The 27,673-nt window shown below is 45.9% G+C and overlaps 1 protein-coding gene across 7 annotated transcripts in view; it reads right to left on the bottom strand.

Moving 5' to 3' along the window:
* Nucleotides 1-27,673, bottom strand: part of PDE1C (phosphodiesterase 1C) — a 312,257-nt gene that overhangs the window by 130,402 nt on the left and 154,182 nt on the right. For 2 of the 7 annotated variants that reach the window (XR_014503861.1, XM_083407040.1), the window contains exon 1: nucleotides 17,408-18,126. The exons of 4 other annotated variants lie outside the window; for them this stretch is intronic. Coding sequence is in view for 1 of the 3 variants with exons in the window: in XM_083407040.1 (XP_083263166.1) it covers nucleotides 17,408-17,508 (101 nt within the window). In the remaining 2 variants the exon portion in view is untranslated. Of the gene's footprint in view, nucleotides 1-17,407; nucleotides 18,127-27,673 lie in introns of those variants that run through there. One more of the 7 variants, XR_014503862.1, reaches the window with a different exon arrangement.

Below are 27,673 nucleotides of genomic sequence, written 5' to 3'. Positions count from 1 at the left end.
ACACAGGAACAAATGCAAAGATGCCTTTCCCATTTTTCGTGGTGCGAGGCGAGCAGGTTGGCAGGGCCAGTAGGAGCCCAGTGCTTTGCCCAGGTTCATTATGGTCAACCATGTTTTCGTTACTTTTGCTATTTCATTTATGGTAAGCCTCTATATATTCCGAGCTTCAATATAAATATTTCCTGGGTGGCACACGGATGAAAAGAGCCTGTTTATTTAATGTTTTACTTGTGTTAAGCTTGGAAAAGACATCATAGCTGTTGGATAGGCAGTGGGTATGATTCATGTTTGCCACAAGCAAAGAAGTTAGATGCTTTTTATTAGCCTGCGTTTGAGGAGATGATGCCCATTATTTTCTAGTCAATAGTGAAGTGCTAAACAAGACTGTTCTGCCTCGTCTTTTCTTGCCAGCATGGATTTAAGTTGACATAAAATGACATGACTGAATAATAAACTGCATGATGGACTGAGGTGAAGTTTATCATTCCTTCACCTTCCAGGATCTTGGGCTTTTTAATTAACTTTGGCTGACATATCATTTTTTTGATTGATTCATAATGCATACTTCCGACTTCCTCCGTTGCTTCTTCAACTGACGGTCTGAGCCACCAGCCACAGGCTCACTGAGGTTATGGGGTCTGCCTTAAAAGGGAAATGTCAGCCTGAGGATATATCCCTCATCTGTCTAAATCAGAAGGAGGAGTTGAAATAAACTTTTCCAATTTGCACTTTTCAGAACAATATGGCTGCGAGTCTTGAAAGACCTGTTCCCTGCTTTGCAAGCCTTTTCACACTTCGCCTGGGAGGGCAAGGCCTGGACTGACTCCAACTACAAAAGCTGAGGCTGCTGAACAGACTCTTGTTTGTGTCTATATTTTAGATCTTATTACGATGTATGTGGAAATTATTTTATTCGGTTGTGAACCTTTTGATGCTTTATTGTTTATGAGCACTTGTTATGTTTGTAAATATGAATTTTTTTTCATGTTGTAAGCCTTGTCTTTTCTGGGCTTGCTTAGATTGTTTACATGGTGCCCTGGAATTTAGTGTGATAAAGAACAAATTATAAATGCTCCTGATCAATAAACCACCGAATAAATTTAATTTACACCCCAATCCAAAACATGTTCACTAATTTCAGTGGAATTTGCCAATAATTAGGTAGAAATCCTTTGCATTTTTACTTTCATTGAACTTGGTTGAATTTCTTTCTATATACAGCGGTACCTCAGGTTAAGAACTAAATTCGTTCCGGGGGTCCATTCTTAACCTGAAACTGTTCTTAACCTGAAGCACCACTTTAAGTAATGGGGCCTTCCGCTGCCGCCGCACGATTTCTGTTCTCATCCTGAAGCAAAGTTCTTAACCTGAGGTTCTATTTCTGGGTCAGCGGACTCTGTAACCTGAAGCGTCTGTAACCTGAGGTACCACTGTAAATATGCAAAAGATCAGGCTTTAAGGCTACTATCCAATATACATTTACTTGTGAATAAGCGCAACTAAGCTCAGTGGATTTCACTTCCAACTAAATCTGCATAGGATCTGGCTATAGATTATTGCACATGTTGCTTTTTAAACTGTCTGTATGAATAAACTTTGCCAGACTGAATCTGAAGCCACAACTTGTGTGCCTGTTGTTAACAGAGGCACAGCTTTTATTGCCACAACAAGATGCAAAATGGCTTTAAAGTGAATTTACAAGAGTTTCACTCCTTTTTTGCATCTCAGAGATCGACAGAAATGTGCAAGTCACATTGGCCAACACAGTCGAGTCTTCTGTCATTGAATTCATAGACAAAATATCCCTTGCTCTATTCATTCAGATCATAGATGTGATTCTTAGAACTGGTTAAAATGGCTGCAACTGAAAGCATTTGCACATTGACTCTGTTATACAGCCAAATTCTCTAGAGAGATTTAGGAAGGCGGGGAGTGGAGACAGAGAAAGAAGTAGCAGCTCTCACACCTCTGGAAAAGAATTAGCATATTTATATTTTTTTAAACTTAAAAATTGAATAATTTACAGATCTCCAGACAAAGCGGGGCTTTCTGAGGACCTTTGAAAACCTCCACTCCCTGGTGCCAGCTAAAATACCTAGGGGACAAGGCCTACTGTGTTAAGTCACCCTTTCAGGGGGTTCTCTTCCCCCCGCCACTGCCGCGCCCCCCACCCCATCACGTCATGACAGATCACTGAAAAAGAGGATGCAGAGACTACCAGTATTTGCAGTACGGTCTTGTTCTGAAAGAAGAAAGTGGATTGTGGAACTCACAAATGCTTGCTTATATCAGATGCTACAGGGGCACACACTCAGCAAATTACCTTCAGGCAACAAAAGGTTGGTTTTCCTATGCTAAAAGCAATTAAGAGCCCGATTTCCATTCCTACAAAACCTGGCTGGGTCCTAAATAAGCATTTGCAGTGGAAAGCTCAAATATTTGCAGAATTTAAGGGACTTCCTTGAGTAAGTAAAGGAAAACAGAGGGAATGCTTTAAGGAGACTGAAAACTCGGCTTGGCCAATATTTCAGGAGCCGCCACTGTTTGTGGCATATATTAGTTGTGCTCATCCGCTGTGTGAAAAAGCAAGAGGCCACATAGCGGTTCAAGGGAGAATATGGGCTAGGAAAGAAATGTGGTGTTTCCGTCAAGAGACCCCATTTGTCATTTCCTTTTCAGCTGCATTGAGAGTATGCTAGGGATGGAGTAAGAGCCATTATGAATCGAGCAATTTAGCACTCTAATCCCACAGGCAGGCAAGAAGATTAAAACCGGTTTCTTTCCTCTTCCTCTGCAATGCTGGGTGGGGAGGGGGGGGCTAGCTATGCTTTTTAAATGCTTTATTATCTAGAATGGAGAGGATGGCAGCAGGGAAAATCATTCTTACACACATTTTAGCTCAACTAAATTGGCAAAAAAAAAATCTGCCAGAAAAGTAATCGGTGTGCAATACTTACACATGCATTTATATCTTTAATAAATTTGTTAGCTGCCTTTCAAAAGACTGTATTTTTCCAAGGCAGCATGCAGGAGCTAATCAAAACAGTTTAAAGCATGTGCAATATGAAAATAATAAACAACACAATAATATTAGGAGAAAGCAAGACAAATATGCTGTCTGTTCCAGCTAGCCAATGGGCTAAAGAGATGACCACCAAAAAACGGTAACAGTCCAAACTGACCCCTCAGTCAACAAGAAGTCAGAAAAATAAAGGTCTACCTAAAGGCAGCAAGGAGGGAATCAGTTGTTTTTCCTGAGAGAAGGGGTTCAACAAATGTGAAACCACCCCTGGAAAACTTCATTCATACAGGCAGGAAACCAGGTTTAAATGCATCTAAATCAGGGGCCTGAAACCTTTCTAGGCAGCTTTCCATCTCCTCTACCTCTTGTGGACCAAATTTGACAGCTGGGACCTGTCAATCATCTCACGTCATAATGCTTGTCACATGACTTTGCTGCCTGCAAGGGTCTTCAGGAGGCCTCTCAAAGCACCATTGTTCAGCACTGAGGTCCAGCTCCGAGGGCTTTCTGGCGGCTCTCTCACTGTGAGAAGTGAGGCTACAGGGAACCAGGCAGAGGACCTTCTCGGTAGTGGCGCCCGCCCTGTGGAACGCCCTCCCATCAGATGTCAAGGAAATAAGCAACTATCTGACTTTTAAAAGACATCTGAAGGCAGTCCTGTTTAGGGAAGTTGTTTGACGTTTTTAATATTCCATTGGGAGCCGCCCAGAGTACTGGGGAGGCCCGGCCAGATGGGTAGGATATAAGTAATAAATTATGATTATGATTATTTTGTGCAGTGCTTTGAATGGGGCTTCTGGAGAAGATATGGCAATCAGCTGGTTATCGGAGCTCCAGAAGCCTCCGTCCTCTTCAGAAGCTCCACTCAAAGCACTTTGAAAAGGGCTTTGCAGGCATTGTCTATCAGCTAGTGAGCAATACTTGCAGGCACCCTGTCCTCCAAGCCCTGTCCTTACTTGATTTAGGGGGGGAGCTGCCCCCCCCAGCTACACCCATGGATCACTTACTATTTTGAGCCCACACAAAACAACCATTCTACTGCTTTTTTTGCCACACATTGGCATTAGCAAAAAAATAATAATTTAAAAATCCCCTCTTGATTGGGTAGATGACCCAAATGACAAAACTAAGCTAGGCTGGGGTGAGATTGTTAACCCGGAGGTCACTTGTGTGGGATCAGCTTGTTCTGATTCCAGCCTTCACTCCTGCTGTTTACATAAGCATCTTGCCAAAAGTGAAATCCCGTCACAACTCACAAGAGAAGAGGCCTGAGCACCACAGCAGTAGCGTAGCGTGGGGGGTGCAGGGGGGGCCGGCCGCACTGGGCGCAACATTTGGGGGGGCGCACTCGCACTCGCAGCTCTCTGCTCCTACCTGGCTCACTCACTCTCTCTCACTGCAGTGCTGGCTGTGCGAATCCGATCCGAGCCGCCGGGTCGCCGCCCACTGTGGAGGGGAGGGTGCCAGGCGTGCGGTGCGGTGCGGAGAGAGAGCGAGGGACTATCTGGGGGAGGGACAGTGCAGCGGGGGGGGGCGCAAATTACTTGCCTTGCCCCGGGTTAGGGGGCGCAAATTACTTGCCTTGCCCCGGGTGCTGACAACCCACGCTACGCCACTGCACCACAGAAACAGTGCTTGTAGGGATAAAATATTCAAAATCCTAACCCTTTGGCTTTGTTACGGGACAGCTACCCCCCACCAGCCTTGGTCCAGTATACCTGAAGGAGCGTCTCCATGCCCATCGTTCAGCCCGGACACTGAGGTCCAACGCCGAGGGCCTTCTGGCAGTTCCCTCCCTGCGAGAAGTGAGGTTACAGGGAACATGGCGGAGGACCTTCTCGGTAGTGGCACCCGCCCTGTGGAACGCCCTCCCATCAGATGTCAAGGAAATAAACAACTACAGTCATATCTCACATTACAGCTGCTTCAGGTTGCGTTTTTTTCGGGTTGTGGACTGCCGAAACCCGGAAGTACCAGAACGGGTTACTTCTGGGTTTTGGCAGTCACGCATGCACAGAAGCGCTAAATCGCAACCTGCATTTGTGCAGACGTGCGAACACTGCGGGCTGCGAATGTGCAACCCGCATGGATCACGTTCACAACCTGAGCATCCACTATATCTGACTTTTAGAAGACATCTGAAGGCAGCCCTGTTTAGGGAGGTTTTTAATGTTTGATGTTTTGTCGCATTACAGTGGTGCCTCGCAAGACGAAATTAATTCGTTCTGCGAGTTTTTTCGTCTTGCGAAGCACCACGGCGGGGAGGGGTGGGGAGAAGCAGGGCAGCTGCCGCAGCCGGTCCTTGGACTCACCCGCGCCTTTTGGACACCGCGCGACGCGGCTGCTGGAGGGCGGCAGGGCTCAGGAGCGTGACTCCAGCTGCAGCGCTGGCTGCTGGCGGCAACGGCTCCTGAGGGGAGCGCGCGAGGGCGGTGGGCAGCGGCGCGAGGCAGCCAGAAGGTCAGAAGGTCGGCCGGAAGGTGGGAGGGAGCTGGAGGAGCGGGGAAGCGAGCGTGCGACCGTCGCCATGACAGGAGAGGCAGGGCTGTTTCGTCTAGCGAAGCAAGCCCTTAGGAAAATCCGTCTTGCGAAGCACCTCAGAAAATGAAAAACCCTTTCGTCTAGCGGGTTTTTCGTCTTCCGAGGCATTTGTCTTGCGGGGTACCACTGTAGTATTATTATTATTATTATTATTATTATTATTATTATTATTATTATTCTGGGAGCTGCCCAGAGTGGCTGGGGAAACCAGCCAGATGGGCGGGGTATAAATAATAAATAATTATTATTATTATTATTATTATTATTATTATTATTATTATTACCATTCACTACCCGCAGCTCAGAGGTTTGGTGGAAAGGGAGTCATGCATAACGACAGAACAGAAATTGGTAGGAAATGCAGTTGGCAAAATATCCTGGAAAAACAACTTTTTGAACCACCTGTTAGAGATTATTATTAGATCCCAAAGGCTGGGGAGAGGCTAGTCTGACGGTCTTATGGTTGGCTCCATAGGATGGGCCATTCAACCCTTAGCTCTGGCCTCTCTGTTCCCAGTGGCACATAAGGAAGCAGGGTATTGACACCTTCTCCTTCCAACAGATGTATGGCTCTCTGGTGCCAGAACAAAATAATGCCTGAACCAGCTGAAGCTGTTTTCAGACATTCAGCCAAATGCCAGAGGCCACAGACTACATGGGGGCATGTGTGCTAACCCCAGACAAGTTGGCCCCACCTTCTGCATGCCCAGCCTTCATGCCAACATTAACTTTGGCGCTTCGGATGTTGCAGAACTCCTGCTCCCACCATCCCTCACTATTGGCCATGCTGGCATGGGCTGCTGGGAGTTTGAGTCCAGACCACGACTCAGCGATGGGGTGCATGATCGCATGCAAAATGCCCCAGATCCAATCCCTGCTGACGTCAGGTATTGCTGGGGAAGACTCCTGCCTCAAAACCTGGAAAGACACCAGTCACGTGTATAATATTGAGCTCAACGAAGCAGTTTTTCCAGGTGGTTAGCAATTGTGACCCACACAGTTTGTTCCCTGTCTTTATTTGAATGCCCGAACGCACCTGGAATCTTTGACATTAAAGCCATCATATACCTGCACCCTGCCCTGCATGTTGAGGTGTCCTCTGACCTCAAAATCCCCGTTGTGTTCCTATGGCAATGATGGTTTGTGCTGTTGGGAAACTGTGTACGTGCAGCTACTCACACAGAGTCAATTAAGGTTTGGCAGACAGCCAGAAGGCAATCTGAAGGAGTAAGTCTGCCTGGTGATAACAGAGACATGGAGACCGCTCCCTGATTGGTCAAGCTCTCTCAAGCGAGTGATAATTAATGGCCTACTAACTGGAATGTGTTAGTTCAGAGTTCAGTGGTTCAGTGTTCGTGAGTTCAGAGTTCTGTGTCAGTGTAGGAGCTATGAGTCGTATCAGAGAGAGCTAGCAAAATATCCATGTTCTGTTCCGGTAAATAGTCCACTGTATATAATAAACACCTAACTACAAGTTCCTGGTTCCTGCTTCGTCTATCCTGTCTGCAGCCAAGTCGCCAATTGCTTCCGTGGATTCTGCATTTACTCTGCTAGGTCTGACTAAGGTCCTGCAACTAGTCAGAAAGTTGCAAAACACCAAATAGGTTTTACCAATGGGAGATCCAAGAAAACGTGCTTGTTCCCATTAACTCCACCTCTGTAAACCACATCCTTCCCTTAGGGTTTTCTGCATTTCACTTCTTCTGCTGTCTGGGCTGTTGGCATTCTGCTTCTCATCCTCCGACGGGTGCATAGTCACTATTTTCAGAAGTGAAAGCAGTTTTAAAGTAGTTCAGCGCATTGGGGGGGGGGCACATTCTGTGCTGAGAAAACTGTAAAACATGAGAGGTCTCTGCTTGGCTACAGCCCCCTCGCCCCGGTCTCTCACTCAGCACTGTGGTTAATTCCATCCTAAAGTGTTGGTTGCATTGGTGTGGTAGAGCACATTTTCTGCTGCTGGCCTGGGAACCTATTAAGCAGTATTTGTGAAAGAGGATTTGAAAATCCCAAGTAGGAAAGGTGTGAACCGTAAGCCTTTCTCCACTTTGGGAAATGGACAGTTTTCAGGCCTCATCTCAGTCAAGAGTAGCGGCAAGGAACTGTGAACATACACTCAGCATGGTCTACGGAACACAGTTTTTACAGCCTTGTAAGTTTGTCAGTCCTCATGAGAGAATTCTCTTTGGAAATAAATAGAGTTTGCCCAAAGCAGACATAAAAGAAGCAGCTGGGCAGTTTTATATCCAGCTACCAGGAAAAGAACATAAAGAACCTTTCCCCATAATTTATATGCTGTACATGCCAAGTTGAACATAAATAGTAACCGAGCATAGATGCCCACTGTAAAAAAATAAAATAAAAATTATGCAAGTGTTTCTCACATCAAAAGGTGTCATGTAGATGCTGAACTATGCATGGGAGATGTATTTATTAAAAAAATAACTATCAGAAGTCAGAACCACATGAATTCATTTCTGGATAACTATCCTTAATTAATTACGGTATATGTACTACTGTCAATATAAACCGACTAATCAGAAAATCAGTCTACTGAGCCAGGTTGAAAAACAGAGGCTAACAGAGCATATGTGTTTCCTGCTCCGCACACAGAAAGACATTAATGCAGGGGTCCGGAACCTAAGGCCCATGCGCCGGAAGCAGCCCATGGAGGCCATTTAATCAGCCCACAAGCCGCCTCCAAACTGAACATTTGGGGTTGAACTACACATTACACTTAATGTGTAAAGGTAAAGGTAAAGGGACCCCTGACGATTAGCCACATAGTCGTGGCCGACTCTGGGGTTGCGGCACTCATCTCGCTTTATTGGCCAAGGGAGCCGGCGTACAGCTTCCGGGATATGTGGCCAGCATGACTAAGCCGCTTCTGGCGAACCAGAGCAGCGCACGGAAACGCCGTTTACCTTCCCGCTGGAGTGGTACCTATTTATCTACTTGCACTTTAATGTGCTTTCAAATTGCTAGATTGGCAGGAGCAGGGACCGAACAACGGGAGCTCACCCTGTCGCGGGAATTTGAACCGCCAACCTTTTGAGTGGCAAGTCCTAGGCTCAGTGGTTTAAGCCACAGCGCCATTGTATAAAAGAAGAGTGTTCAATCGGCATAGCATCCCAGTTGCTGCCAAAAGTCCTTCTCCCCAGTCCTTCAAAAGTCCTTCTCATCACTAACCACTCCTCATGACTGCAGGGCATCTAGTTACACTTGTATTTAAAAATGCACACACTCATTTGTACATCTAGGTGCCCACTTAGAAATAATTGCTCTCATTTTAATAGAAATAAGCTCCACATCGTGGAGAAGACTGTGAGCAGGTGCCCTTCAAATGGATGACTGCCCTCTGTAAAATAGGACACAAGGCTGCCCTACAGGGCTGCTATGGTTGTTAAAACAAAAACAAGCAGCAACGTGGTGTTAGATTTTTAAAAGCAGGAGCTCTTCATGACAGCCCACTTAGCCATGACCTCCAGGAGAGTCCAAAAAATTCACGCAGCTGTTGTGAAATATTATCACACACACAAGTAGCAGAAGCATGTAGTTAAAAACTCAATTTATTAGTATCAGCATGCCTATAAAGTTTCCTGGGACTAAGCTCCAGTGAGCTCCGCAGTGCTTACTTCTCCTGCAATAGGTTCAACGTGCAAAACACATCGAGCTTTCACAAAAGATCTTCAGCCAGCTGAAAGGAAATCTTTAGCTTTTAATTAGACATGCACAGAAGTGTTACCATTTTAAACGGCTAATGTAAAGTCGGAACCCTATCAATGGAAAGAAAAAAGCATTCAGAAGCTTTTTGATTATTTTCCACATTTTCTGGCCTCCTTTATGCTAACTGCCACAAACTTGAAAGCGGAATTATCCCCTCGTTCATTGCCAGAGGAAGGAGAGTTTATCAATTTCCCTGGCAGGCTAGAAGACAAGGTCCTCACTCCCGCTCTGGCGGGCTGAGTCTTGGAGCTGTGTTCACATGCCTCCCTCTTCCAAGAAACATAGGTGAAGGTAAAGGGACCCCTGACCATTAGGTCCAGTTGTGACCGACTCTGGGGTTGCGGCACTCATCTCGCTTTATTGGCCGAGGGAGCCAGCGTACAGCTTCCAGGTCATGTGGCCAGCATGACTAAGCTGCTTCTGGGGAACCAGAGCAACGCACGGAAACGCCATTTACCTTCCCACCAGAGCGGTACCTATTTATCTACTTGCACTTTGACGTGCTTTCGAACTGCTAGGTTGGCAGGAGCAGGGACCAAGCAATGGGAGCTCACCCCGTCACGGGGATTCTAACCGCCAACCTTCTAATCGGCAAGCCCTAGGCTCTGTGGTTTAACCCACAGCGCCACCCGCGCCCCTCCAAGAAACATACCTGCATGCTAAGTATTAAGTGTAATATGTATTTTGACCCTCATAGGTTCTGGAGCTCCCTTCCCTTGGACACCTAGCTAGCTCCCAGGCTGATGGTCTTTTGTAGTCCAAGATGTTTTTGTTTCAGCAGGCCTTGAGATGATGGAATTGTCAGATTTCTGCCCTGTTACTTTATGGTAAGTTCCCTGTTTTTAGCTTTCATCTGGATGCCATGCTTTTCTTTCTTCCTGCTCTTCTTTTTCATTTTTATCGTATTTTGTTACTTGAACGGTGTGAGCAGTCTCAGCCACTGGGTATGAAAAAGATGAGGTATAAATCCTATATAAAGAAACTAATTTAAAAAGTTCTCTCCAACAGATCCCACAAAGGCAAAATAAGGATAGTGCTTTACGAGACATGGGGACCAGTCCAGGGACAGTTGACTTATAAAAATCAGTCCCTTCAGCTAAGGGGGGGGGGTTCTTTCTAGTGATATGTGGCACTCTTCACTAAAAAGAGAAAAAACTCTCATCTTAAAGATCCTAATGGGAAAACTAAGTGATTTACCAGTATTAAACCATGATGTAACACTGGCGCTATGAGCCAACATGCTGATGCAACTGTTTAGGATCCAGGACCTGGGGACTTTTAAAACTATTTTGTTGTACCCAAGGGTGCCATGATGTATCTTTCTGAGTTGCGAAAAATCAATCCACTGAATATCCATACAGGAAAGTGGTAAAATGTTCACACATCACCACTATATAAAGATCTATGAGATGCCCAGATGCTTTGCAACACAAGAGGAATGGTAGAATTCTCACAAGGGACTTCTGTTCCAGAATTGCTGAAATTTCATAACCTTATCCAGGAAGGAACAGTTAGTTACCGTGTTAATATTATGCTGATTATCATGCAGACACACGCAAAGCTCCAGAGGTCATTACTCGATGTTTACTGCATCTCACTTGCAAAAATTAAGCCTATGCTCTTCTACTATCAATAGCCTGAAAACTGGGAAGGGGATTAAGAATGGAAACAGCAGCATTATTTCAGAATGTTTCTTTAATGTCCTATGTGTGCTATTTCCCAGAGAATTTATGGTCCGCTTGAAGGGCCCCAGATTCTATTATTACGTTTAATCACATTTCATTTTAAACCACTGTGATTTACATAATTAAAAACACAAATACAACGAATACATTTAAAATAAAACCTTATCAAGTGGGCACCTGTGCTAAAAACCCATTTATCTGGCTGGGAAAGCCTGTCTCTGGCATTTTCAACTAGGATTGAGAAACACTTCTTTTTTTTATAATAATTTTTTTAAGTTTTCCATTTAACAATCCAATCATATCACATTAATTATTCCAAAGTATACCAATACATATTATGTACAGTGGTGCCCCGCAAGACGAATGCCTCGCAAGACGGAAAACCCGCAAGACGAAAGGGTTTTCCGTTTGCAGAGGCGCTTCGCAAGACGAATTTCCCTATGGGCTTGCTTCGCAAGACGAAAAATGACGAAATTTTTTGAGGGGGTTTTTTCGCTCCAAAACCCCTTTTTCTGAAGCGCTAAGCTGCTAAAAGCCTTTTAGCAGCAAAACCGCTAATCCCTTAAGCCTTAAAAAGCCATTTTAGCCCTTAAACTGCCAATAGCGCTAATAGCGCTACTCCGCTAATGGGCTTGCTTCGCAAGACAAAAAAACTGCAAGACGAAAACACTCGCAGAACGGATTCTTTTTGTCTTGCGAGGCACCACTGTATTCCAAATATTTTGCCAAATTTTAAATTTTGTTGGGGGTTTCCATGTTTCGAGCTCAGTGAGGGTCCAATCGTCTCATATTTCTGCTGCTTTTGATGCTCACAAATCACATCTTCCAGTCTTCTTGTTGTTATCATTTTTCTTCTTAATAACCTCTGAGTTGTTTCCGCGGGCGAGCTAAACCAAACATGGATTGGGAAACACTTCTGTCTGAAACCCTGAAGGCCCAAACCAGTCATTGTGTTGAGATGGGCCAATGGATCTGAATTGTTATAAGGTAGCTTCTATGTTGGGACGCGGGTGGCGCTGTGGGTAAAAGCCTCAGCGCCTAGGGCTTGCCGATCGAAAGGTCGGCGGTTCGAATCCCCGCGGCGGGGTGCGCTCCCGTTGCTCGGTCCCAGCGCCTGCCAACCTAGCAGTTCGAAAGCACCCCCGGGGGCAAGTAGATAAATAGGGACCGCTTACTAGCGAGAAGGTAAACGGTGTTCCGTGTGCGGCTCTGGCTCGCCAGAGCAGCGATGTCACGCTGGCCACGTGACCCGGAAGTGTCTCCGGACAGCGCTGGCCCCCGGCCTCTTGAGTGAGATGGGCGCACAACCCTAGAGTCTGTCAAGACTGGCCCGTACGGGCAGGGGTACCTTTACCTTACTAGCTTCTATGTTCTCGCCATGTATTCTCTTGCCCAGCCTTTCCCATAAATTGCATCTCACTGAACTACATACACTCACACACCGCCTTGAGTACCTTGAGAGGAAGGCGATCTACACATTTTGAAAACCAGCAAACACTGCCTCTCGCACACCAGCCCGTCTCTGAGCACGGGTGGCATAAATAGAGGAGCTGCGCTTGCTCATTCACTGAAATGTCTCGCTGCTTGAGTCATCAGCGAATGCCTGGCTCAATTTGCTCTTTGTCCTCCAGGCATGTCTGGCCTTGGTGCTGTTTTTGCTTCCTGCTCTCCACATATGGCACCACTAATGATGATAGAGTTTTGGCAGAAGAATGCGATTGTTCAATGTCCGGGAGATGGATTGGGGTTGAAGAATCTGTGTTTATTTCTGTGATCAGAAACTGATTGCAGTCAACCACTGACCAAGCAATAACTCACTACTGGGTACTTACTGCTTGTGGAAAGGAACCCTCCTTATCTTCCTTGTTGCATGTACATTCTGACAAGCTCCCATCTGATAAAACAGCAGCTGTACTCTCCCGAGACAGGGTCCAGAGGCTGCGCATTGCAGTAGACGATGGAGTCAGTGTGTTCATCCTTTTGCTTCTTCCCTGCTCCATGCCCCCACTGGCCTCACATACATGGACAGGCCCTGTTTTGGGGTTCAATGTGATTTGGGGGGACAGTAGCCACATGGCAACAGCAACCCCTTCTTTTGACCAGCTCACAGAAGCAGCCAGGGGTCGCCACCACTGTTGCTGCACATTGATTGACTGGTTAGTCACATGATCCAGTACAGTAGCGGGAAGGGCTTCTACACCACTAAGGGTTATGTGGCAGAGGGAATTTTCACGTGTGGCTTGGCATATCCTTGGTCCAGATAAGCTGTGCCTGTTGAACACTCTTCTTTTATACAACGGCGCTGTGGGTTAAACCACAGAGCCTAGGACTTGCCGATCAGAAGGTCGGAGGTTCGAATCCTCGCGACGGGGCGAGCTCCCGTTGCTCGGTCCCAGCTCCTGCCAACCTAGCAGTTTGAAAGCACGTCAAAGGGCAAGTAGATAAATAGGTACCACTCCGACAGGAAGGTAAACGGCATTCCCATGCACTGCTCTGGTTTGCCAGAAGCGGCTTAGTCATGTTGGCCACATGACCCGGAAGCTGTATGCCGGCTCCCTCAGCCAATAAAGCGATATGAGCGCCGCAGCCCCAGAGTCGGCCACAACTGGACCTAATGGCCAGGGGTCCCTTTACCTTTATGGGCAGCCTGCCCTCTCTTCCTTCCACTCATCCTTTTAGAGAGAGAAGGCTCACGTCCACTGTTTGCCCATCCACGAGGTAGATTGAGGCAGCCGCCTCGGGTGGCAGAATCCTTGGGGCACTTTTGAGGGAGCTCAGCGCCACTGCCAGAGAAGTGAGCAGAAGCGGCGGAAGCGGCTTCAGGGTTCCGGCAAGATCTTGGTAAGGCAGCAAAACGCCTCCGTAAGGCCTGATCTCTTCACTAAGAGCCCGTCTGACAAAACCTTTTTCTATGCAGAGGTTCACAAGTGCAGCAATATGAATGTGAAACACAAGGGATGAAAAGAGCATGACTTTCCAAGAAGAAAATGTAAGCAGGGACAGGCAGGAAGCTAGCATGTCCTTCTTACAAAATCTAAATGGATTTTCCCGCCCGCCCCCCGCAATCCAACCGTGTGCATTTCCCTGTTGAGGGAAAATCTATTAGAATCAATCCTTCGAAAGCACTTAGCGCATGTCTCTTTTACGTGTTACAGCCTCACCACAAGAGCCACTACGGGCAGTGGCGTAGCATGGGGGGTGCAGGGGGGCCGGCCGCACCGGGCGCAACATCTGGAGGGGGGCGCTCGCACTCGCAGCTCTCTGCCCCTACCTGGCTCACTCACTCTCTCTCACTGCAGTGCTGGCTGTGCGAATCCGATCTGAGCCGCCGGGTCGCCACCCACTGTGGAGGGGAGGGTGCCAGGCATGCAGTGCGGTGCGGAGAGAGAGCGAGGGACTATCTGGGGGAGGGACAGTGCAGCGGGGGGGGGCGCACAAATTACTTGCCTTGCCCCGGGTTAGGGGGCGCAAATTACTTGCCTTGCCCCGGGTGCTGACAACCCACGCTATGCCACTGACTACGGGGTCATATCCTGCTTGTGTGTTTCCCTTAGGCATCTGGCTGGACACTGCTTCATAGCCATATGTTGCACTGAACATTGCTGTAATCCAGAAGGACTTATGTCCTTACGTTCCAGGAGTTCATTCCATGGCATGGCTCTAGCCTGGAATGACATAGGCCTGGCCCATCCCGTTGTCTTTCCCCTAGAATTATTACCCTCCCTGTAGGCAGGTTGCCAATACTGTGGGAAAGACACATGCAGATGTCCCTTTCCACACGGGGGTGGAGCCAGACTATAGGATGGATCCATGTGGCTCCCATAGCAGGGTTGTAAAGGGCAGTGGGCCCCATAAGTGCTGGCCTCCTGGCCAAATAGTCCTGAGGACAGGAAAAGCACAGGTGCAAAGGCGAAGCTGCCAGTTTTTCTTTGCAATTTGCACTGAATTCTACTCTGGAGAATCCCTGACCTTCAAGAGCAACTTTATAGGGTAGGTGATGGGCTGCCTTGGGAAACAGTGACATAAAAGAAGGACACTGTGTATGGAACTCTGCGCATGGGCCTTTGGATCCTAGCCAATGTCTTCTTGGCAGTACCCCCCCCCCAAATATGCAGCTCTTCATTGTCTTCTCCAGGCCATCCTCAAAACCTGACACCATAGTACTCAATTCTTAGGCTATACATGCAAGTATTTTTCACCGGTGCATGGCAAAATAGAGTTAAGGTCCTATTAGAGGCAGGCTTGAAATAATCGTGTTTAGACTCGGTTTGGTTTGTGCTCTAAGTTTTTACAAAGATCACAGTAAGAAAATACTACTACTACTAAGCTAAGATCCCTTTGCCATTGGTGTCTTGGTATACATTTGTGTTCTGTTTCACTTCCTGTGCAATTGCAATGCAGAGGTGCAATCTGATGATGAAATTATTACCACCCTGTTGGTGGATGAAGACATTTATTTGCACGGAACTATGCGCCCTTCTGGAATATCCTGCTTGATCTTTTGAGGGACCAGTCTTTTTGTATGTGTATCCATTTGCTTTTAAGAGATTGAAAGCCTCTGCCTTCAAATTACTCATGGGGGAATCGGAAAGGAAAATAAAATAAAATGTGAAATGCCTATTGCCTCAAGCTCAGCCAGCAGACTATGTTTACAAAGTGCCAAGTCCCATATCCAAGCCACCACCAAAAAGCAGCACAATTAACAAAGAAGAAGAAAAAACACATTTCAGTCACGCTAGTTTTGAAAGAAAGAGGGAAATTGTACTTTCTGGGAGGTTTTGAGAAGTCAAAGGGGGGCAGGTACTTTTTAAGTGTGCTGTCTTTTGCACTTGGGTGTTCAACCTGACACTATCTAAAGAAGGACAGCACTATTGTGACACATACTGCATAGACACACACACACCAGCAGGGTTCTGGCTACAGAATCACTTTGCAAGATGATGCCATTGAATTGAATACAACAGGGTCCTTTTGAATTTGCTTTGCTCCCTAAGTATGGGCAGAATTGCACCAGTGATTATTACAGAGTGGATTGTCGTGAAATTATGCTATTGACCAAGACACTTCATCATATCTGACCATGAGGGTTAGTCTAACTCTTGCACAGAATGTTTTAGACAATCACAGATGTATATATAACCAGCAGAGAGATTGAAAAATAAAGGTTTGGGGTTGTTGTTTTTGTAGAGCTAGTCTGTTTGGAACTGCTACACAACAGCTGTCATCGGGCTTGACTGCATTTCTTCACAAAACAGACTTCCTGGAACAGATCCTCACAGTGATATATATTCATTTCTGGTCCAAGCCAAGCACAACACGTTCAGAATAATTTCTTATAAAACGTGATATCACCAGGTTAAAGAAAACGATAACAAGCCAACAACTTGCAGAAAGAAAGCTTCAAATTTTTAAAGCTGGGATTCTTGGGTGGAGTGGGGAGGGGGGCTGAGATTACTTTTCCTGATATATTCCCCTCATGCCCAGCATCTCTCCCTAGTGAAATCACAGTCTGCTTTGTTAAGATGATGAGAGAGAAAATATTCTGTTCTGAACATCTGGACAGATGCAGCTTAACATGCTAACACTCTATGTAGGCTTGATCAGAAAAGGAATAAAGCAAATACTCTGTTGCCATTAAACAGATTTACAGCACAATCCCATGCATGCCTACTCAGAAGTAACCCCTACTGAGTTCAGTGGGACTTACAGCTAAGTGTGTCTAGGGTTGCAGAATTAAAGTTTCTAATAATAATTTCATTGCCACACACACACACACACACACACACTTAGAAACAAGAGACCCAGATACATACATATATATGCATTTCAAACCTCCCAGAACTATTGAATAACACTTTTATTTGCACACCTCACCTTTCCTCTGTCATGCTGCTAGGACCAGCTCTACCTCCAATACGGCAAAAATCATGCCCATTCCAAAAGTTCAAGTAAATAAACACATGCTGAATCACAAGCATTTAACAAAAATAGACATGAGTTTCCTGCCGTTTAAAAAGTGAATTTCAACTGTGTTTTCCAAGTTCCTCCACATTTGTTCAAGCTGCTTTTGGGAGAGGGAGGGAGGAACACACAAACAAACACAGAGGTAAACAGAACTGGGTATAGGCTTAGTTTTAATATGACAGAGGTGTGGCTGGGTTTTTTTATGCCCACTTGCATATTAAAACATCGTTGCATTTGTGCTGACATAAATGGCATTTCTTCACTGTAACATGCAATTTCAGCATATTCAGAGAAAAGACGGTGGGTTTCTTTTACCCCTGTAAGTGGCTGGAAGTTGGTGGATATGCAGTAAGCAGGTGTGGTTTGTCTTTGGACTGGACTAAAAAGTATGTGGAAAAGAACAGATGTCTAAATCATTGCCATAAAAACGAGAGATAGAGTAGGGAAAGACAAAAGACAAAGTGTTACTTACAGTCCTCTGAGGCGAAGCCATATCTTCTCTATTTGTTCCGGTTGCAGGTATTTCAAAGAGTTGCTCTCAAATTCTTCAATTTCCTTCGTTGGAGACTCCATAGCTCTAGGTTTTCACTTTCGTCAAAGCTCAGAGAGAATGGATGCGTCCCCCGAAACATACACACGCTCCAATGTCCTTTTTCTTTTCTTTTTTTTGGTTAACACTGACCAGGAGCAGCAACCATATTTCCCCCCTGCCTCCAAATGCTCCCCCCTTTGCCACGCACACCCCTGGCTTCCACACTAGGAGCAAAAAATTTCAGGTGTGCTCCGGGGGGCAGCTGCGGTGGCATGCCATGTTCCTCAGAGTGATGGAAGGGATTAGAGGCTGATCTCCAGATTGAAGGCAACCCACAGATTTTTATTTTTTATTTTTACACAATAAGCCAAGGATACAATCAGTAATACCAGCTGAAGGATCTTTATCAGGGGCGAGGGAGGGGGTGGGGGAAGCCTTGCGGACAATTAAGCTGTCTGAATGGGAGGCCTTATAGTACTGGCAGATGTACAGCTGCCAGTTATCCGCCTTGCCATTCCCTGGACTCACTCTGCGTCTCCCCTCTGTGCTATGAAAGGCAGCCCTCATTCCTTGCAGTGCCGGATTTCTCTCTCTCTCCTTCTCTCTCACACCCACCCACAAATGCCCTCCCCTTCTCGGGTTCTTCCACTTACCAGCCACTTTACTGACAGGCAAGGAAACCGGCAACTGAGGAAAAGTCATCTGTCAGCAGAAGCATGACCAACGTCTGTGCCTCTTTCTCTCTCTCTCTCTTTTTCCCTTTCTCTCATTCTTTCCCTCTTCACACACAAAAGCACACCAAACTAGAGTAGTACAGAGGGAGAGGATAATCCAAAGGGGGTGGGGGAAAGGCCTGCTTCAATTAAAGTGGAACAGAGTCAAGCAATTGCACTAATGGACCTCCAAGAGAATCCGCCTGAGTGCAGGCAGCCTGCCTAAGCGAGCGCGCAATCGTGGATGAGAGACGACGCCACCGTGTAAAACTGTTTTAGATCTAGAGGCATCCTTCTAGAGAAAAGGGTAAAATCAACTAGTGACCAAGTAACTGCGAAACGGACAGCTAATTACCAACAAATGAACCATTCCTAAACAAGTATTGGCAAAAGGTGGGAACAGCTGACCAATGATAAAACTTGCTTCATCTCCAGTCACTGAAAGTAGCCGCGAACCGATCAGTTTAGCTACAGAGACATTGCTTTGGAGTAAAGGCTTCCATTAAATGAAGCAAGTGGCTTTGTGAAGCAGCACTTTTCCTCCAGGTTAAAATTTTCAAATCATGTTCCATAGGATTCCTTTACTAAAAGATGCCCAAATCTTAAGCATTATTATTAAAAACTGTTTACATTGTTTTCCTCCGAACTTGTGTGTTGAGAATAACATTGTATGCATCTGATGAAATGGACTTGTCTATGAAAGCTTTTGTAATTGTCTAGTCTTTAAGATGAGGCAAGATTCTTCATTGATTTTGCTGCAATAGACTCACACAAGTCTTTAACCCTGGTCAAAAAAAGTGTTATTACTGAGGCATTTCAGTCTATTTGTAAAGTTTATTCACAGTACCCTACCATCAAGACAAAGTCTTTTTCCAATGGACCGGGGTCAATTCTCACTTGACATTCTGTACTCAGATATAGATTCTCAAGTGCGGCTTTGTAAACCGCTTTGAGGTTTCATTACAATCAAACGGTATAAAAAGTACAAAACACACACAGGTTTATTTTTCACCCCGCCCCACTTTAAAATGTAACCATGAGTAGAGGCTCAGATCAGGCTTTTGCTCACAAGCATGTGAAACTGGAGTGCAACAAAACTATTGACACGTGCTCTTCATTAGAGATGTCAGAAGATTCCATCAGAAACGAGAGCAGAAATTTCTGCAAGTAGCATTTTGGTCCGAGGTGAGGGACAGAAATCACACGAGCATATCTGAGTGGTGCTTGCTATCATTTTAGTCTGCAAGTGTTAGCGTAAATAGTAGCGTTATTTTCTGCACTGTTTTTGGCATTTCCTTTCATTGAGGTGTATTTAAATCAGAGAGAGTTCTTATCTCTCCTGCATCAAAGGAGCGGCATATTTAACTCTTACCACCAGGCTGCAACTCAATGGAAAGTGCCAAGAGGAGGGCAATATTTTCCCATGGTGAGCGCTTGAATGGATGGCACAGCATTGCTTCTCTGGCTTCCCAGTGCCACTGCTGGTTACCTAGAAGGGGAGGGTTGAGGGAAGCAACGAGAGCAGCGGATTGGCTCCACTTATGTGCCAGCACCATGTCAGGATTCCCACTTGGCTCGCCCTCTCAATAACCAGCAGCAATGCACCCTGCAAGCATTGGCCTGCTGGCCATTCCTGATTTAACCCCTGGAAAGCATGGAGAAGGAAGGAAGGAAGGAAGGAAGGAAGGAAGGGGAAGGAAGTCCCAGGACAATTGCTCAAGGAGTGTAGCTCCATGGAACTCCCATGGGGTGTGTGTGTGTGTGTGTGTGTGTGTGTGCTTGCCTGCCAATCAGTGGCGTAGCGTGGGGGGTGCAGGGGGGGCCGGCCGCACCGGGCGCAACATCTGGGGGCGGCACGCTCGCACTCGCAGCTCTCTGCCCCTACCTGGCTCACTCACTCTCTCTCACTGCAGTGCTGGCTGTGCGAATCCGATCCGAGCCGCCGGGTCGCCGCCCCCTGTGGAGGGGAGGGTGCCAGGCGTGCGGTGCGGAGAGAGAGCGAGGGACTATCTGGGGGAGGGACAGTGCAGTGGGGAGGGGGCACAAATTACTTGCCTTGCCCCGGGTGCTGACAACGCACGCTATGCCACTGCTGCCAATACAACTTTCTTCATGGAATCCCTGGAACTGGAAATGCTGTTTGTGAAAAGGTGTCTCAGAGGATCCCGGCTTCAGCTCTTGGCTCAGGGGTGCCCAATGTGATGATCTCCAGATATTGGCGCTACAATTCCCAGCTTCCATGTGCATTGCAAAGAGATCTGGGGAATTTCTTTCAGAAGGGCTGAAGTCACTTTATTACTTCTTTTAATTAGATTGCAAGCTTTGGGTACAGGGCCCTGCGGGTTAAAAGCAAAAGAATTCCTGTGCAGCACCCAATTACTATAGACATTTATTTATTATCATTCTTCCATCTTTACCTCTTTGGCTCATGCCTCGCTCAGCTCAATCACCTGGTTCCCTCCACCTTTGAGACGAGGCAGTTGAGAATGAAAAAAGGAACATTTCATTCTGTCAAGGTCATTGTTTCATAAATTGTGGCACATTTTTCAGTGCTGAGACCTAGCAGCCCACCTAGTGCTGCTCCTCCTTAGAAAAGACCACCTTGTATTGAATAGAATAAAATAAAAATGCTAATCTGGTCTTAAAATCAGAAAGGGGGGGGTGGGAATGGGCACCGTAATGACAAAAGTACTGCAAGCACTAAGTGTGTGAAGCATGCACCAAAAACCAGCTCTCTGGGACAGAAATTTATCATCAGGAGAAAAAATAGCAATCAATGGAAAGGAAGATTGGGTACGCAGAACAGGTTCAGTCCTGTTTGTAGTCTGGGTTATGAGTGATCATAATATCTAAATACAACCAAGTATGTAATATTAAAATGTATTGATACCCTTCCCACAATACAAGATTTTAAAAAAGTTAAATCAATACAATTTACGCAATCAAGTACAAAAAACCTCCCCTTTACAGCTAACCATTTTTTCCCTGCAGTAATTCGTAACAGTTTTTAGATTCACAGGCAGCGAAGCCAGCCACCCATTTAGTGATGTAATTTTCAGGATCTACTAAAAGACACTTTCCTTTTGATGATGCATTCCGGTCTGCAGTTCAAACATTGGGTTTCAGAGATCAGAAATCATCAAAGTGCTGTTAGAGGAGGCATATTAACAGATATGATCTTCCGCATCCCAGATCTACAAATACATAGCCTATTCCCATAACCAGACAAAATATACCATGTCTATTTTTAGAGCAAGGCCTGCACAACTTGAATCAATAATCTGAATTCGTTCTGTGATGATGTACAAACAGACTACAGTATCTTTGTTCTGGCTCATACATTCTCTTAAGTGATGCAGTTGTCTCTTCCCTGTGGTTAAATGCACACTAATGACATTTGGACGACTGAATGACATGGGATTGCTGAGGCTGTATGGTACCATTCATGCCATTAGCCATGGACCAGATTGGGGGGGGTGCTGACCCCATGGGCTTGAACCTAGTGACACATGTGAGTCAATCATCCAAATGGTAGCAAAGTTCCACGATACTGAGTCACAGGAAAGTCATAGCGATACCACACTGGATATGAGTTAAAGGGATCCCTGACCATTAGGTCCAGTCGTGGCAGACTCTGGGGTTGCGCCGCTCATCTCGCTTTATTTGCCGAGGGAGCCGGCATACAGCTTCCGGGTCATGTGGCCAGCATGACTAAGCTGTTTCTGGCGAACCAGAGCAGCACACGGAAATGCCGTTTACCTTCCCGCCGGAGCGGTACCTATTTATCTACTTGTACTTTGAGGTGCTTTCGAACTGCTGGGTTGGCAGGAGCAGGGACCGAGCAACGGGAGCTCACCCAATCGTGGGGATTCGAACTGCTGACCTTCCGATCGGCAAGCCCTAGGCTCAGTGGTTTAACCCACAGCGCCACCTGCGTCCCCAGCAAATGAGTTAGCCATATCCAAATGATTTAGGGCTTTCCTGGCCAAAACAAGCAGCCTAAATTATGCCCACAGGGTTCTACGAATGCAATGTGAACCATGGAGCAAGAGGCTCCAACAACTGATCTCTGTTCCACGAGCAGCGGCTCAAAATTCAGGAAAAACTAAGCATCATTACCTCCATGTGGGCAAGTGTGATGAATGAGCAGACCATCATTAATCAAGACAATATTAAGCTATAGCCTTTCATTATAAAACACAGGGAACATTCCGAAAACTGGGTATGCTGCAGAGTATAACTATATCTCTACATTTTAGCTGAAGGATTTAGTTCAAAGCTATGGAATTTGCTTTAAAGCATTTGGGTTAATTTTAAAGCCACCCCTTTCTCAAGGTTTTTCCAAATTGCCTTTCAGAAGCACTTAAGTCTAAAACAAATCACTGGGCATCTTTCTGAAACCTGAGCAACTGAGTGTATGGATTTTGGCCATAAGACTGTTGGGAAAAGGTTGATTTTCTATTCAAAATACGGTATACTGTCAATATTCTACATGCAACAAGACTGAATTGGGTTTTTCATCTAATGTCATCACAACATCTCTCCCCTTCCCCAAGCAATTAATGAAAGATATACAGCTTTCTCTCGATGGTTAAGATGTCTGTGCATCAGTCCATGGTGAGAAAACAGTTGCATTTCATTTGAATGCTGCGATTCATTCAAATGATTGCAAATGAAAATTGCCTTTTGGCTAATAAAGAGGTTGAGTTCAAAAACCAAGCAGAGCAGTTTTAAACGGGTAAGGCAGAAACAGAGTGAGCTCCTGATATTACGGATTTTGCCCTTGACAAAACTCCCTCTTGAAGGCCACCTTTTCCATCAGGGCAACCATGGCGGGCTTCAATAGTAGAGGTAGCAAGCAAAATGGCCTTGGCCCAGTACAGTGGTGCCCCGCAAGACGAATGCCTCACAAGACGGAAAACCCGCTAGACAAAAGGGTTTTCCGTTTTGGAGGTGCTTCGCAGGACGAATTTGCTATGGGCTTGCTTCGCAAGACGAAAATGTCTTGCGATTCCTGGGTGTTTTTTCCGCTCCCCACCCCCTTTTTCTAAGGCACTAAGCTGCTAATAGCCTTTTAGCAGCTAATCCGCTAATCCCTTAAGCCTTTAATAGCCGCTAATAGCCGCTAAACCACTAATAGCGCTAATCCGCTAATGGGCTTGCTTCGCAAGATGAAAAAACCGCTAGACGAAGAGACTCACGGAACGGATTCTTTTTGTCTTGCGAGGCACCACTGTATTCCTGAAGGAGCGTCTCCATCCCCATCATTCTGCCCAGACGCTGAGGTCCAGTGCCGAGGGCCTTCTGGCAGTTCCCTCACTGCAAGAAGCAAAGCTACAGGGAACCAGGCTGAGGGCCTTCTCGGTAGTGGCACCCGCCCTGTGGAATGCCCTCCCACCAGATGTCAAAGAGAAAAACAACTACCTGACATTTAGAAAACATCTGAAGGCATGTTCAGTTTTTAATGTGTGACATTTTAATGTATTTTTAATCTTTGTTGGAAGCCACCCAGAGTGGCTGGGGAAACCCAGCCAGATGGGTGGGGTACAAATAATAATTAATAATAATAATAATAATAATAATAATAATAATAATAATAATTCAAAAGAATCATTGGAGGCTGAATCTAGCTGACATTTTAAGTTTCACAACATCCACTAGGGAGACACAAACAGGTGCACTATGGGAAATTGACATGATGGACTGCCTGCCATCCCTTGGAGCTCAGGAAGATTTCTCAACAGCTTCCCTTGCCAAGGTGCCAGGGCCCTAGCAGCTTACTAGGGATGGCAAGTGCTGATGCCAGCCCTGGCCAGAAATGCCAGCCTGTGCCTACTGCCTAGGAGAGGGGTATAGGGTCTCTAAGAGAACTCCCAGTACTCCCATGAAACTACTGCTCCCATAATTCTTTGGGAGAAGGTGTATCCACTAATGGATGGAAACTGATATGTTTTGGTTGCACAAATATACCTAAGATAATTCATGAATGCTCAAATTGGGCACTCTTGTCCTGCTAAAGCTATCAGGTAGGTGTACAAATCCACCTTAACATAAGACACAAACCTTTAGGCCACAGGAACATGCAATTCCGATAATACCTGGGGGAAATGTTTCTACCCATAGATTCAAAGGACATTAATTGGGACATGCCATTTTGTATTATTTTGGATTTCTCAACAAATGGGGCAAGCTACTTTTCCATTTATTAGATAGAAAATTAGCACACTTGAAGAAATGATGGAAATAGCTTTACTGGAAAGAAAACAAGGGGAAGACTGACACTTCAGAAGCCATTAAAAAGTTCTGCCTGGTGACATAAAATGGAATGCTTGACATAAAATGCAAATTATGAGAAACAATAAAGAATATGCCTGGAAAATATCTGAAACACTGAATTTTGTCACACTGATTGGAAAGTAATCTTAACAACATGAAATCTTCCATTTGAAGTACTTTGTAAATGCTACTAATAGAAAACCTTTTCTTTAAAGGTTTTCATGGTAGGACACCATTGGGACTAATTAGAATTTTATTGGCCAATATTATCTATCTTTCTGTCCATGTGGCCTTAAGTTATGCAAATCCTTTGTACAAATGAAATACATGAAATGCTCCTCACTACGTTGATAGACACCTATATTTGTGTAAATAGGACTGTGTGGATGTCATATAATCTGATCTCTAATTAAAAAATGACGCCAATACAGTAGACATCTTCCTGAGAATGTCGGAGATAGGGAGGGAGGGGCAGGCAGATGCATATTGCAGTGCTGTTGTTAACCCCTGCTCTGGCTCCACCTTATCCTGAAACGTTCATGTTCTGTGCATCGGCACATCAAGACCATGTTAGTTATTCCTGTCCTCTTGGCGCACTCAGTTTCTGCTTGTTGAGCATCACAATTCACAGAGACTTTGCACATAGACCCCAGCCATGTGGGCGGGAATTATATGATCTGCATACCCTTCAGTTTTTGCAGCCCTATGTGGACTGGGCTTAACATCCACAGGCCCCTAAAACATCTACTGAATTGAAATCAGGCATGAAGAAGAAATGGGACCAGTCAGAATGCTCATGATGAAACTCAGAATCCTAACAGCTGCACAGAGGTGATATCTTCCAGGCCCAGCCTTTGACCCTCTAGGGCTGCCATAAGTCTGGATTTCCCCAGAAACATCCAGCAAAGACTCTCCTCCCTGGAAGAGAGGGGAGTGGTTGTGGGCGGGAGCCCGAGCACCGCCCCTGGCAGGGGGCATTAGCCCCCTGCCTATCCCACTTACCTGGCTGGCGCCCACGCCCAGTGGCAGGCACCCAACCAGGTGCTGCCGAGGGGGCGGGTACTGCAGCCTATATGCTGCAGCGCCAGCCCCTTCTCGGCCTCATTCTACGTCATCCCGTCGCGAGTCACCCACCCTCCACTCCCTTTTAGCTCAGGGTCTAAGTTTTCCTTGGCCTTGCTATGGACCTTAGGTTGGTCACCCTGGTTGTCCAGGGGGCCTGGTAGGAATTTTTCCATTTGGCATTAGGCTTTTTGGTTTTTTCGCCTACCTCGTAGCAATCGTCACAACTTTCGTGGTATTGGTGGGTAGGTTAGGCATTGGAATAATGTGTTGTGGTGTGTCGAAGGGCTAGGTGTGGCCATCGCCTATGCCTTCAATTTTTGGGTATTCCGTTAAAGGAATCTGGCGGTCGTGTATTCTGTCCGATGCCTGCTTGGCGGGAGGCCATGGCACGACCCTCGGTGACATCAGGGGAGAGCCTATAGTTGGATTTGCATCAACAGGCTCCACCTTCTGGTGAATAAACCCCCTCTGTTTTGGTCATCCAATGCCTAAGCCAATACCTTTTCACTGCTGTAACCAATAAAGTTGTGGCCTTTTCTTGCCCATAAACCTTATATCACGTGTCCTTGTGTATTCCTTCCACATCGCGGGGGTCGGGTCCTCGAACCACAATTGGCCAGCAGAATGGCGTCTGGGCGGATTTTGCCAAATTGGCAAAATGTATGGAAAAACCTGGTGTACAGCAAGCGGGGGTAAGTTATGGGGGTAAATCCACAAAAATTCCCCCCAAAGCCCCAAAACTTAAAAGCTCAACAACTTTGAGAAAAAGAGAAAAAAGTTCAACAACTTTATCCAGATATCCGCTTTTAGGAATATGGCAACCCAAAGACCCACAAATTGCTAAACGATTTCAATCTTAGATACCCAGGTTACTGTCTTCTTTCCTAAATCTCCTCTCTCAGAATGCAATTTAACATACCTTATGTAGTTAAACATCCAGACACATTAGGGGGAATACCATACTTAAATAACCTCTTTCTTGAGCAGATCTACTGAGCAACAATTTGGTTTGCTGGTAAAGGCACCCCTAGGATTTTCCTCTACTTCATGATTATTTGTTCCTCACTCTCTGCATACAAATGAAGTAAAATCTGCTTTCTGTAAACTTTTCTTGCTCTTTGCTTTTTCCTTCACATTATCTGGGCACCAAACCAAAACAGAAAAAGCAGCAACAACAAGTCTCTGTGGTAGGATTTATTGCTCCTCATGACACATTGAGCCCGAACTTGTGGAAATAACAATCACACAGCAAGTCCTCTCTTAAACTTTACTTTGACCATCAAGGGGTTGGCCTCCCACACAGCTGGCAAAAGGGCGTCTCCTCAACTTGGAAATTCTCATTTCAGCTCGTGAAAGAGTTGCGTCTTCTCAAAGATGTTGTACACTTAACTTCACAACCTCAACAGCAGCTGCGCTGTTTAGTGGGATCTTTCCAAAAACGTTTGCCACAGCTTGGCTTGGATTTCTTGCTCCAGATTTCAGGAAATAACAAACTGGCAAAAGCGGTGGCTTATGACTTCTTCACATGTTATGTTTAACTCCGGGTTACAGTACAGGACAGACAAGAATAAGCACTTCTTCACACACACCACATCAGTTACCTGTGGAATTCACTGCCACAAGCTTTGGTGACAGCCATTAGCCTTGATGGCTTAAGGACTGCATTAGCCAAATTCCCAACTTCCAGCTGCCCACTTTGCCACTGCATACTGGTTCTGCTGGTGTGTTCATACTGAGCCGAACTTGTCACTGTCTCTCCCCTCCGTCGCTCTATCTCAGTATGCAGCAGCGCCACACACAACCAGAGGTCAAGTGAGCATTGCTGCTCCACCTGATGCTGTTAAAATTCACAGATAATGTTTACCAGTAGCTGTTGGCAGGACCAGCTCTATCATTAGGCAGAGTGAGGCCACCGCCTCAGGTAGTAGATGCTCAATGGCGGCAGCAGCAGTTTTCTGGCCATTCTTTCCACACACACCCAGCCATTCATTTTTGTTGGAGGACAGAACTGCTTATGCCAAATGGTCTGTGCTGGGCGCCCTAAAACTAGCCTGCTTCTTCAAGGGCAGAAGAGGAAAAGATCCCATCTCCAGCGTTGAAGGAAGCTCCAGCTGACAATCCAGTTGGCCTCTGTCTGAGGAATGAGGAAGGG

The sequence above is a fragment of the Podarcis tiliguerta genome, assembly GCF_965153285.1.
Source record: "Podarcis tiliguerta genome assembly, chromosome: 12".
In the NCBI taxonomy this organism is placed as follows: domain Eukaryota; kingdom Metazoa; phylum Chordata; class Lepidosauria; order Squamata; family Lacertidae; genus Podarcis; species Podarcis tiliguerta.
The sequence above is the reverse complement of the archived record's forward strand: the minus strand, read 5'-3'. Positions and strand labels throughout refer to the sequence as shown.